The 13,005-nt window shown below is 41.9% G+C and overlaps 1 protein-coding gene across 9 annotated transcripts in view; it reads right to left on the bottom strand.

Moving 5' to 3' along the window:
• Positions 1 to 418: 418 nt before the first annotated feature.
• ubr5 (ubiquitin protein ligase E3 component n-recognin 5) overlaps positions 419 to 13,005 on the bottom strand; it is a 29,706-nt gene continuing 17,119 nt past the window's right edge. The window contains exons 31-59 of one of the 9 annotated variants that reach the window (XM_037073964.1): positions 12,865 to 12,991; positions 12,568 to 12,697; positions 12,179 to 12,339; positions 11,777 to 12,016; positions 11,391 to 11,514; positions 11,025 to 11,136; positions 10,737 to 10,868; positions 10,323 to 10,355; positions 9,456 to 9,713; positions 9,097 to 9,365; positions 8,689 to 8,900; positions 8,171 to 8,404; positions 7,737 to 7,810; positions 7,398 to 7,570; positions 6,850 to 6,999; positions 6,267 to 6,484; positions 5,841 to 5,961; positions 5,251 to 5,623; positions 4,984 to 5,071; positions 4,741 to 4,885; positions 4,308 to 4,438; positions 4,080 to 4,140; positions 3,742 to 3,923; positions 3,492 to 3,576; positions 3,220 to 3,375; positions 2,670 to 2,783; positions 2,368 to 2,512; positions 2,153 to 2,238; positions 419 to 1,180 (exon numbers count right to left, since the gene is read on the bottom strand). In XM_037073964.1, coding sequence (XP_036929859.1) covers positions 968 to 1,180; positions 2,153 to 2,238; positions 2,368 to 2,512; positions 2,670 to 2,783; positions 3,220 to 3,375; positions 3,492 to 3,576; positions 3,742 to 3,923; positions 4,080 to 4,140; positions 4,308 to 4,438; positions 4,741 to 4,885; positions 4,984 to 5,071; positions 5,251 to 5,623; positions 5,841 to 5,961; positions 6,267 to 6,484; positions 6,850 to 6,999; positions 7,398 to 7,570; positions 7,737 to 7,810; positions 8,171 to 8,404; positions 8,689 to 8,900; positions 9,097 to 9,365; positions 9,456 to 9,713; positions 10,323 to 10,355; positions 10,737 to 10,868; positions 11,025 to 11,136; positions 11,391 to 11,514; positions 11,777 to 12,016; positions 12,179 to 12,339; positions 12,568 to 12,697; positions 12,865 to 12,991 — 4,547 coding nt within the window. In that variant the 3' untranslated portion in view covers positions 419 to 967. The remainder of the gene's footprint in view (positions 1,181 to 2,152; positions 2,239 to 2,367; positions 2,513 to 2,669; positions 2,784 to 3,219; positions 3,376 to 3,491; positions 3,577 to 3,741; positions 3,924 to 4,079; positions 4,141 to 4,307; positions 4,439 to 4,740; positions 4,886 to 4,983; positions 5,072 to 5,250; positions 5,624 to 5,840; positions 5,962 to 6,266; positions 6,485 to 6,849; positions 7,000 to 7,397; positions 7,571 to 7,736; positions 7,811 to 8,170; positions 8,405 to 8,688; positions 8,901 to 9,096; positions 9,366 to 9,455; positions 9,714 to 10,322; positions 10,356 to 10,736; positions 10,869 to 11,024; positions 11,137 to 11,390; positions 11,515 to 11,776; positions 12,017 to 12,178; positions 12,340 to 12,567; positions 12,698 to 12,864; positions 12,992 to 13,005) is intronic. The other 8 variants (XM_037073970.1, XM_037073965.1, XM_037073966.1 and 5 more) reach the window with 8 other exon arrangements.

Consider the following 13,005-nt stretch of genomic DNA (forward strand, 5'->3'; position numbering starts at 1 on the left):
GACGGGCCACGAGTTCTCCTCTGTGATTGGCTGAACAGTCATACTAAAGAAAACCTTGGATTTAGTGTATTTTTTCTAACTCTTCGTTAAAACAGTATTACTTTTACTGTAGTTGCAGCTTTTTCTTTTACATTTCTTTATTCATATAATGCAAACATACAAAAACGTCCTTGCTCAACAAGCTAGTGTAAAACTGCATGATTACAATAATTTCAATAATACAGCTAATGACAATTTTATTAACACTACAACAGCAATTACTCAGTAGTTTATGAAGACCAGAGGTAAAAGAGTAAATGGTCTTAAACAGATGTCTAGCAAGTATAAACTTTGTGACATGTTCACAGCCTCCTCTCACACTAACCTAACAGTGATTCCCCACTACTCCTAATATAAACAATGAAAAAAAGACTGGACAACTTATTTGCATCCAAGTTTATTTTGAAATTCCCTACTCCCCCTGTACAAGAAAAAGAGGACTTTCCACAAAGGCAGCAGTGAACTGTCAGTGATAGTACTTTACTAGGGAAGGAAAAACTTATAATCACAGTGTCTTCTTTTCTTCTTTTAAATACTTCTACTGCTGTCATCTTTGGCTGGGTTTCGGCAGACAGCCTTCTGTCAAACCACATTCCTGGGAAGCAAAGGTTTAAGCCAATAGAGCAGGGCTGTGGGCTTTACATTTTACAGTGCCAATGCAGGAATGTTCTGGACTGTATACCTCTTCTTCATCAACACAAAAGAAAAAAAAAAAACAATAAAAATTGAAATAAAAATAACAAGCTGTTTGTGTTCACAACACAAACAAATATTACCGCCTGGGGAGATAGCGACAGTATGTCGAATTTCATAAAATTGTATAGACAAAAAATAAATCTAGAAAAATGGAGCTAGGTAAATATTACACAACAGTAAACATGTTTTTCTTTTTTCCTTTTTTTTTTTTAAACTCTTTTCTGTCGAACCTCTACACAAAACCAAAATTCTTGGTCTTAATGGCTAGCAGGAGTTTCTGTTTGAGTATCTGTTTTGAAGAATAGAGTGGCACGTAGAGACGTGAGATGCAGGTATTGGCTGTGGGGAGGTGCTGGTCATCTGGAGGCCGGATGGTGATGGAGGGCATCGGCTGGAAGCCCTCCTCGCTGGCAGGCAGAGAAGGGCTGGAGGTCCAGAAGTACACCTGGGGAAAAGGAAAATCATTACTCACATTTTCCATTTGCAATTGAGATATTTTCTATTTTGTTAAAATGTGTATGTACTGGGATGAGTAAAAACCAAAATGGGCAACAAGAGAGAGAGGCTTTGAACCAATTATATTATTGAATATGTCTTAGCTGGTTGGCATTCACTAGTGCTGGTTGTACACATCACTTAATGTCTTTGAATGACATTCCTGACTTAAGGCTTGTCTCCACAGGATGCAACAGACATTTTACTCACATATAAATCAAAATAAGGTTGGAACCAATAGAAGACAAATTCATTTATATCCCTATTCTATTGCACCTGTGCAAGAGATGTACACTGTAGGTAACATGGAGGATAATTAAGAGTAACAGAACAGGCAGAGAAAAGATTGAGATGTGGAGAAACAACACAAAGAGCTGAAATTTCAGTGACCAACACCTAACTGCTCCTGCATTGTTTTTTTTACTATTTGGAATGCATGGCTAAAAAAGGTGCAACCATTAAAGACTATAGTGGGGCTCTTGTGTAAGCCGGTTGTGCACTGACATGTTTCCAGACTAACAAGTCCCGAATGAAATGGGCAGAAGTCTCAAAAACCCAGCTAGCGTCCCCTCAAAGGCACCCAACTGGACTTAAGTTACAACTGACTTGATTAACCAAGTTAGACTGTATTAAACACACTTATTGTGCCTCTGTAAGCGGGGCTAAAAATAAGACATCTAATACAGTCTAAAAAAACATTTTCATCATTCCAATAACAAGTTTTGGAAAGTTTGTTTAAGAAAGAGACTAAAAGACTACTGTAGCTACCCAACAATCATTGTTCAGATTGTTCATCAGCATCGGGGACCTGACCGAGAATGCTCTGTAATGCATCTCACATAATTCATGGCAATGCTAAGCACTGCCGAGAGCCCCGATCAGTCTCTGTTTAGTAGGAGAATTCCAATGAGAACAGACTTACCAGATCTTGCCTCTCGGTCATGCTCATCTTCTCCACTATGGACCAAAACCAGCGTTTAAACTGCAGTAGCTTTTCTGCATTTTCCCCTGTTGGATGAAGAACAAGTCTTTGCTTACAATGTCACAAAAAAACATGTAGGACAGTAAATCTGTCTTGTCTGAGTTAATGCAGAAAACAGAGATAAGACGGTGAAAGATCTAAAGACAGCAGCATACCAGATTCATCATTGAAAGATGTGAAGCTAATGAGCATCTGGACATTGACTTCTCCACAGCCGTTGACCAGCAGCCTGAAGTCCTCAGCTGTCAAGTCCTCCAGGGCATTCTTAGGGAGTACATCTAGCAAACCCTTCCTCATTGCCTATGAAACACACAGACATTGTCTTAATTGATGAACTGACAAAACATTTGTCTATGGTCAATAAAAAAACCTACACACTTTGAGATGAAGTTTGGTAGAACACTGAATATCTTTGTGGCAGTTAGTAGGGAGTCACATTTTAAACAAGTTTACTTACATGAAGAGGCTGCTCAGCCACCACCAGCATCCTGTGCTCTGCATACTTCCTCACGTACTCATACACGTTGAGGGGAGTTACTGGCATGTTGACTCCACCAGACAGAAGCTCCACCTGAACCAGGAAGAAAAAGTTATCAACAAACACTTCACACTTCAGTACATGTTTGTCATACATTTTTATTGCTATAATATTGACAGTATTTTAATTTCAGTTACAAAATTCGAATGCTCAAACTATGATGCAAATAATTATAACAAACAGAAAGCAGGCCAAACACAGTGGTTGATTTTCTTGGCAGATTACTAATACTTGGAGCCTGAATCGTTACTGTGCTCCAACCAACAATAGTACTGTACTAAAAAAATCCTCATCAATCTCATATTTCAATTCACAAATTTCCAGTGAAAAATGTTCCTTGTACCATCTAGACCAAGGATAAATCATCATTTAAAATCATACTTTTAACCTGTTTTTAGACATAACACAAATTAAGTATTTTTGTATTTAAATGTACATTCTTTGACACAATGACAATGTAGTCCTTTACCTGTCCAGCTCCCTCCTCTTTACAGAGGTCAATGGCGAAGGCCAGGTCCATCGCAGCAAACACTGCATCTGCTTCACCAGCCTGAGAATGGCGGATCAGCTGCCGCAGGCTTTCATACATGACCGGGTCAAAGAAGGCAAAATCATGCCAATTCACCTGCAGTAACAGAAGCGAGATGAGATGTAGCAAGTCAATTCTGAAAAACACCATAATCATGTAATAAGGCCTTAATGTGGATGCAAAAATATATCAAAAACTGCATTTTCTCTTACCTTCCTCCCAAGCAGCACTTTGATGACATGTCTGTTCAATGTGATTGGACAGAGTTCATTCTGAAGCAGACATAACCCCAGTATCCTGTGGGGGAAATACATTTCATTTACTGTTTCCTACTTTCCTTAAGATGCGACCCAATCTCTGTCCTTTTCTAAGGATTTTGGTAAAATCGTATTTATGTTTGACGAATCAAACGCTATACACAATTCTCTTCATGTGTGACTAAAAAGGAAGACAATTCATTACCTGCCAATGTTACGGAAGCAGTTCAGTCTGGCCTCTGTATTCTTGCCAGGTCGAGGAGAGTAGAAGCCTCGTTTGCCAGGTTGGTAGAAGAGAGGAGCGTTGTCGTCACCGTCATCTGGGTCGTCCAGCTCCATGTCGACCACACTGCGTGTTGAGCCATGACGCTTACGGTTCTCCTGCTGCTACAACCACACAAGGAGCAAGGAGGAAAGACTGTCAATTGTGCAAAGACTGATCAGTCTGAACAAGAGAAGTATTGCTTAATGTGCCATCCCACAATCACATGATTAACTACATGTTATGATAGTATAAGGTGCAAAAAGAAATGTTGAGTTTACTTGTGCTTTCTCTGGAGCCTCCAGGAGACCCAGGTCCAATATGCTGTCAGCACCATTTTCCCTAGGGGGGGGACAGAGCTTAGATTTAGTTCAGGACAATTTCATTTTGATGTCCTTTACAGTTTACTCAGACAACACCTGAGAGTAGGACCATATGTGTTATTATAGTGAGCAGAGTTGACACTTTGTTAAGCATCTATATCTGCACGTCTGATCAGTTTTCAATACCTTCCATGTGCGATGAGAAGCTCCATGGCCTCCTCTACCCTGGCCCGGAGAGAATCCTCACTAGCCAGCAACAGCAGCAGTTGTGCAGGGGACAGCTCCAGCAACATGCCTGTGATTTTACTGGCAAACGCCTGAGGAGACAAACACACAGCTGGGTTAAGTACAGTGATGGAAACCATCAATTTCTCCAGTTAAGCAGACTGGTAGCCATACATATAGTAAAACAGTAGTAGTCAAAGTATGTTACAACTCATTTGAAAATTGATGGTGCTTGGTGACAATGACGTACAGGTACTGTGCTCTCTAAAATCAAATGGTTTCCTAATCTTGCCTTTTGAATAGGTAATGACAATTTCATGCAAGTGGTGGTAGTCAAGATCTATTGACCTGTTCTGAAATGGATACAAATGATTTATTGCAGATGATTTATTACCGGTTGCATTGCATGAACACGTGGGTAGAGCCTTTCACCCAGGGCTTGTCTGTGTGCAGGCAGGGGGTCGGGCTCATCGCTGGGGTTTCCCTCTGATGAAGGCCTGAAAGGCCTGGTATCTATGGACAGCTGCCTCCTCGAGTCTCTGCAGAATATAAACACACAGGTTTGTTTCAGACTCACACAACGCCTACTCTTCTGTTTATTGTAAAAGGGGTATATATGTGTTAAACCAGAGTTAACCTGTCTCGATCTCTCCGAGATCCTGCTCGAAGCCCTCCACTTCTCCTCTCTCTTTCCCGATCTCTGTTTCTCAAGCGCTGCATTAGATCTACAGACAAATACACACACATCGAAGAAAAACAAGCTTGCCTTTGAATATGATTTTTTCTATGTGAAAATAATCTCTTAACATATGGCATAATGGATCAAAGCATCAAAAAAGTACTACTGAATGTAACAATGAAAACAGGTTCATTAATACAGTGTAGTTTCTATGTATTGTCATACTTGAATTGTAATCGTGATGACACGTACTGCTGGCCTGCATGCCCTTGCTGACACTCTGAACACAGTCCAGGTTGGGCAGCTTATCGTTGGAGAGGAGGGCCAGGGCGATGGCTGTGTAGAAGCTGCGGGCCACGCCGCTGCCTTCGCCCGGCTCATCTTTAAAGGTAACCTTCACTCGATGCACGGCCATGGGGGTGGTTGTGCAACGCCTGCCAAAGTGCGTGTTTAGCTGACGCATGGTCTGCTGTATTAGCTGGTCTCGATCCCGATCCACCTCCAGGGCCAGGTCACGGGACTGCAGATTCCTCAGCTTCTCCATCTCCCGACGGAACTTGGATTCCTTTACTTCAAATCCACCCAACTCTGTGAGGATCTGGGATGAGCAACCACAAAAACAATCATTATCCACGTCAACATATTTTAAATACTGAATAGAAAAATGACAGTAAGTAGTCAGGACTGCAGCTGTATACAATCCTTCAGCTGATTGTTAGCAAGTATCTATTTATCTACTCTTAAGCAAAAAAAGTAGGAAATGTAGGATCAATCACTGCTTAATCATATTAAATGCTTATTTAGATAAAGTGTACCGATCCAGGTTCAGCTCCAACATCCTCCATGAAGACACGACCAAAGAGCTCCAGTGACAGACGCCAGCGACCTAGTAGCATGTCATGTGAAATCATCATCCCCATGAAACTACAGTGAGGTCTGGAAAGACAAAACAAAAGGGGAACAACATTTGATGCAGTTATTGCATTTCAGTAGAATATGAAAACAAAATTATAGTAGGTCAAGACATCATTCCGTCTCTAATACAATGTTAACAGTTGTCATTTCTGCCCAGTGTTACCATTTGTATAGGATGTAGAATGAACTGATGCCTAGAATTTCTTTCAACACACTGTTTGTATAAATTGACATTTTCAGTGAAACAGATGGCATTTTATTGCTGAGGAATATTTCCAGCGGTTGCATTAACTATACCAACATTAGAGCACAGACTAGTTTGATACCTGAATGATGGCAGAGGTGGTCCATCGCTCTCAGTGAGGCCAATCTCGGCAAGAAGGCTGCTCTTCAGCTGGGCAGCGAGGTCATGGGGTGAAGGGCCTGGTTTTGAAGCCTCCAGCTCCTGCTCTGCAAGTGACTGGTTCCCAGTGCTCCTCTGGCCAGTTTCCATACTCATCACATTCTTAAGGTTGGCTGAGTAAGACATCTTGGTGGGCAGGATCTGTTTTAGTGGGGTTCAGAGTGGTTATTTAGTCATGTAAACTGATGATGAGATAATGACAGTGTGATGATGAAAGAATGGAAATATGGAAATGAGCCAGAACACAGACTGTGTTCCAATATCCACACTTAAATTTCAGTGACAGCAAAAAGACTATCCAAAATATCCATTATTTCCTGCTGCCTATTATTTCCACTGTTCTCAAATACCATTGGAAATAATAAGGAACTAATGAATCATGGATAGTTTTTACAGATTTCTACTCAAAAGGGAAGTTACTTCAGCATTTCAATGGTGTTTGTTATGCATGGATATTAGAACAAAGCTGGCAGCGTGTTTGTCCAGTGAAGAGAGGGGTGGTATACCTGAGAGGGGGAGGGTAGAGAGGAGCCCATGTTTACCTCCAGGCAGTTCCTGTCCATGCTTGCCTCAGCCAGGCCTTTGGTTGCCATGTAGGAGGAGGAGTACAAACCCTGAGAGGGACGACCAAACAGATCCTCCTTCCTGGCATTAGGCTGCAAGAGAAGAAACTAAATTCAGTCAAAGCCAATGACAGAGCTTGGCCATTATGTTATATTATGGTAACAGTTAAGCTAGTCTAGCATTTGACTGCATGTTCACTCAAAAGTGTTTGCACAGGCTCTCCACAACAGGCTGTCATTAACAGCTTGAAGGACAATCAGACATCAGCTGAATTTTTGACATGACAGAAATTTCAGGAAGCTGACTTGCACCTTCAGGAGTTCCACAGTTAACAGTAGTTACCAGCAATGTCACTGTAAGGCATTTTGTGGCATACTCGTATGCTGTTACATTTATGTGGGTCATGGACTATGCACCTATAACCCTTGCAACTTCATTGTGTCATAAGAACCCAGACAGTCACACAAACTGACTGAGCAGCAGCTGTTACCTGCAGGAGGTGGGGCTGGTCTGCCAGTGGAATGGCCTCAGCCAGGGGGACATCGAAGGGGTTAGGTGGAATGCAACCCAGGAAGGTCATGGAGTCAGAGCGCCGGAAGAAAGGGTGGTTCTGACCCGTTTCTGCTGGAACTGGGTCCTCATCCTTGTCCTGCAGAGTTGAACCTGAGGTGAAACAAACAATTGTCAGCACACAACAAAAGATTCTTTGATACTTCATTTACATACAAACATACACTACACACACTGTCAGACCCATACAACGTACAAGAAGGAAATAAAACACTTATTTCATATTCGACTTTTATTCTAAACGAGTTATTTAGCTTACTCTGATTGGTGTCCTCATCGTTCTCATGTTCAGAATCCTCATTGTCCAAACCAAGTTCCAAAATTTCGCGATTCCTACAAATTGAAGTTAAAGTGGATTACAAACATTGTTAAAAAATATTTAAATTACAACAAGTATTTAATTTAAAACCATGGTTATTCAAATTCTCTAACACCAATCATTCTTGCTGTCAAGTCAAGCAAGACACACAAAATAATCTGAAACCGTTTTTTTTTGTTCCCTGTTGGTTATCATATGCAGTTTCATGCAGACAGTTGTCTAGAAGCATAGATTGCAACTGTCATTTCTTGATTATATGGCTAAAAACATTTCAGGCATCTTGGTATCTTTTTCGCTTTGTAGCTGTGACCAAATTAAATTTAACTGCTGTTAAAGTAATTTCACATTTTTTTTAATACAGAGAGTATATCTACCTCTTTCTGTCCATCTGTGGGGTATCCAAAGTGGTCTGCTGGTTCATGGCCTTAATCCAGTAGATAAGAGCCTGGAAAACATATGCTACATGTTTCAGTGAGCACACATCCAGCACAGGAAGCACATCAGAGTGCTCATCATTGTGGGAGCGCATCAGTGATAAGGCGTAGTTCAGGAAGTCGCCCCGTGCCGACATCATGCCCTGACGAGCTGTCAGCAGGGTAGCTGCTCTCCTGAAACAAATACAAAACACAGACAAAAGAAGTGAGAACCACTTTGATACAGTGTGGACCACAGAATTTTATGCACATGCACAGTTGGACTCATGGAAATAGCAACTGCGAAGTTTAATAGCCTTCCCCGTATATGGCTGTCTCGGGTCTTCTTGTTGATTGATTTTATGTATGTCAAGACTAAACATGCTCTCCCATCACTAATCACCAAACAGTTACCAGTTGACCAATAATTTTGTAGTAGAAGAATTACAAAACTTGTTTTTTTTTTTGTTTTTTTTTACCTGCGTCCTTCCAGAGTGCGGAGGCTGGCCTCCTCACGTGCCGTCATGCGCTCCCTCCGAGCAGAGTGCTGAGAGGCGTGAAGCGGGTGACTGGGGTGGCCCGGGTCTCCAGCAGATGACAGGGCTGAGCCATATCGCAACTGAGCTTCTGTAGAATCCATGATGGACACCATCCAGTTCCATGTGGGAATCAGCTTTTCTTCAACATAGTTCTGGTTCAACACATGACATATATTTTACCATCGTACCATGATGGTTGTGTTTTTTCTTAACATATGCAATGTGGGCAAAAAGTCTTGAGAGAAAAATAATGAAAATACTATATATCCATTCAGAGACCAGTATCTTGGCGCCTTAGAGGGGGACTAGAGTCTAATTTGATCACCACATTATAACAGTGTATCTTACCTGCAAGTTGACTGCATCCTGGTAAGTGAGCTTAACAGCAGCAGGGTACTGTGAGTAGACTAGATGGTTGTACTTGGGAATCAGACTCATGAGGTCTGAGATCTGTCTGATGACAATGCTGTAGGCCCTGGCCAGGCTGCTGGCAGATGTCAGATAGCTGCTGGAGTTGCTGGCTTCCAGAGCTGCTGCCGCAGCCGCAGCACTGGAACTGATAGCGCTGGAGCGACGCAGGTTTGTAGGGTCAATATATATCAGGCCTGTGGAGCTTGCTGTGAAAAAGATTATAACAGGTAGAATTATATACATACATGTGGATCCACAAACACATTTTAGCAACAAGCTGACAGAGCGCCACTGACCAGCTGGTGTCGAGGAGCTGGTGGGAGCACTTCCTGTGGCCCTCTGGCTGGGGGTGTTTCTAACTGCCCACTGCATGGAGCGAGGAGCCTGGGCTGCACTGTTGGCATGGGAGGCGCTGGTCGTCCTTTCCAGGGGCTCGTCTAAAAGGAACGTCTCCTGGTCAACATCATCGCTCTGACTGCTGCTGCTGTCGGAGTCACTGGAGTCATTAGACTGGGAGTCGTCCTCTGAAAAGAAGGCAGGGACACTGCTGGCACCTTCAGAGAGGAGGAGGACAATAAGGGATGAGGAAAAAAAAAGATAGAGACAAGTTTAATGGTTTTTGTATTCATTTCTTCTCCCCTTCTTTTGTCTTTCACATCAGATTTATCCAAGCAGGAGTGCGTGTTAGTGAGTCACACCACTACAAGGCCAATCAGCACTAATATGACACTGAGGCTGTAATGCAAAACAGCTGCACTCTCAGTTGATTAAGTTGAAATAAATAACATGACTTCTTTTTTAAATCAGCATTTTTTGAATAATTGGAATACAGCACTGTCTCAGTTGTACTGAATATCCTAAGTGGAAATGAAACACCAACATCATTAGTAAGAAAAAGACATTTTAGATGACCAAGGAGAAAAAACACCACACCATTTAAAAAGCTACGGATTGATTAGTATGTTATTTGGGTGAAAGAACAACAAGACTACACTTGTGATGAGGGACAGTATTAGTTAAAAATGACACAATGACACAGTAAAAGTGAAATGTGAGAAAGGGACGAACTGAAGGAACTCTCAGCAGGATACTGTGTATGCACTTTGCAAATTCACTCTTGTCCTGACATCTGTATATGCATTGAAGTAAAGAGGAGCTCATACCAAAAATAGGAAATGCCAAGGACACCCTACTGCCTGCAAATGAAATACATGGGGTATTCAGCCAGGGACCATTTTGTCTACTGTATCATTAGCTCTCCAAACATAAATCCCCACAATCCAAAATGCTGACTCTCAAGCACTAATGACTTTGTGAGGACTGAATTAGTCTGGAATTCAAGGTAGAAAAAAAAAAATACACAACAGTGCAGCAAGACAGAAATGCAATGTCTATTTAGTAAGCAGCCTTACAAAATAGAAAGGAATTCAGTGATAGGTGACCGCATTTCCACAAAAAATAAAAAAACAACAGTACTTAAAAATTGAGGTGAATGTTTCATGAAGTAAGGGCATTTAAAAGAAATCTCAATCTCAAATAAATCCAAACTCAAAGATTAAAAACAGCTGTTGACCAACCTGCTTCAGAGCCAGCGGTGGCTGCTGTGACGACGCTCCTGCGGCCACTAGCATTATCCTGATTGCTGTGGTTACTTTCACTGTCACTCTCCGTTTCAGCTGCAGCCAGCAAGTCCAGCTCCATGTCACTTCCTATAAGCAGAAACAGAAACAAACAGATGCTTCACTCATTGTTGGGTAAAAGTCTCAGAATCATGTAATTATTCACAAAACTTTGTTAACAACCTCAGTGTCATTAATTCTCCAACATTACTGTAAAAATATATAAATAGTATGCATGTGTCTCACCATCCTCATCGTGCTCATCATGCTGCCCTTCTGCCTCTGCATTTTCCTCTCCCTGTTCCTCTTGGTCATCATGATGGTCTTCTTCACCTGCTACTCCCTCTACAACTTCAACCTGAGAGAGAAAAACAACAGATCCTTACAGAGAAATCGTAGACAGCGCTTGTCTTATTCTGGCCTAACATTTTACAGAAATAAGAGTATACCAATTTATATATATTTAAATCATCTAAATGTCAGGAAGAGGAAACCAGGGTGTGGGCTCAAGGTAGCATTATGCATTCTTTGAAACTAGGCACCAAAATACATGGATTCACTTGCATGTAAAGTTCATTATGGCCTTAATGATTTTATAATGAGGCTCCCCACCTCTTCCACATCTGCTGATACGATGTCATCCTGCTCCTCGTCTCTTCCTCTGACAGGCTGAGACTGGCTGCTGCGCCGAGGCTGGGGGTTCCTGATGATATAAGAGGCAGCTGTCTGGCTGGAACTGGGGAAAAAACACACCACAAGAAGTCATTATCGATATTATCTGGTGAATACGAAAAAAATCAACCGTCTTGTTTTCTCTTTTCTCTTCAAGTAGTTCATGTAGTTAATGGCTCAATAACTTGAAAAATTTCAAGTCATATCTTCCCTTGGTACATTATCTTGGGGTCCTTAACCAACCCACCAATAGAATATAAGCATATTTTTTACACAGTGAAAATAACATGCCAAAAATAGGAAAATAAATACCAAAACTAACTGACCTGCTGGACTGGTCTGGTGAGGGTCTCGGAGGCAGTGGCTCAACAGAGAAGAGCTCTTCACTGCCCTGAACAGCATCTATACTGGTACTGGCCAAAGTGAATGGAGCTGTAGGTCTTGCTATGCCCATTCGCACCGGAACAATCAGTGACTCTGCAACGTTACACAGCTCCTCCACAGCGTATGGTAGCAGAGCTTGGAAAACTCGCCGACATTTCCCAATGGGCTGGGGGATGAAGTTGCTGTATAAGGGAAATTGAGAAAAATCAGTATGTGTATGAATTCAAATGTTAAAATTCAAATGTGTAGAACTGGCCCTAATCATTGTTCAATCAAGTTACAATTCATTCCTAGAGTTTTTATGTAAAGCTCTCTTTGAAAATATTAATGCTGTGTGTTCTTACTTTTTCTTCTTGGATGAGGCCATCTCCACGCTGAGGATCACGAACACCCGGGCTACAGAGCGTAGGAACCTCCTGGTGACATTGACTGCCTCCTCTCTCCGGCCAGGAGTGTATTTGTTCTGCAGCTCCTTTACTAGAGTACCTAGTAAGGTGTCTATGAACTAATACAGGAAAATAAAAAAAACTCATTTGATGAATACTTCCCACTGCAAGAGTGGCTCAAAAGCAAATAAAACATATGTAGGTGCTCTCGTGTTTTGTGTGACATTGAGATTACATTAAACACGATTCAGATTTAGCGTGTAATAAAAAGAGAAGCAGAGGGCGAAAATAATAATCTTGTTCCCTCATGCATGCCATCAGAGAAGACGACGTCTAATTAGACTTACAGTGATGTCAGGAGCACACTTGACAATGAGGCAGTGGGTGAAACAGTCAAGGCGAATGGTGCCACTCTGCTGATTCAAGTAGACCTGCTCTTCAGGCAGGAGGTGGGCAATTCTGCTGCTGGCACTAAGCCTAGGACGCACACCAAAAAACAGAACTTGCAATACAATTTTTTTTCCACAGCACACTAACCTGTAAACTGCACTGTGTGGAAGTGATTGGCTAATACTTCTAACTGTAGCATTATAAGGCTGTAACAAACTGTAATGCTGGGAGTACCGTTTTGCTCTGATACTCACGGGTCTTTATTCTCTTGAGAACCAAACATGATCATAGACTTGAGGGCATTCCAGTCCTGCAGGACCCTCTCCAGAGCCAGCTGAGCAAAGCGGGGAGGTTCTAGGTCATGGTCTGGCATATCAGAGTCTGAGAGAGGAAAA

The sequence above is a fragment of the Acanthopagrus latus genome, chromosome 17 (genome assembly GCF_904848185.1).
Source record: "Acanthopagrus latus isolate v.2019 chromosome 17, fAcaLat1.1, whole genome shotgun sequence".
NCBI lineage: Eukaryota > Metazoa > Chordata > Actinopteri > Spariformes > Sparidae > Acanthopagrus > Acanthopagrus latus.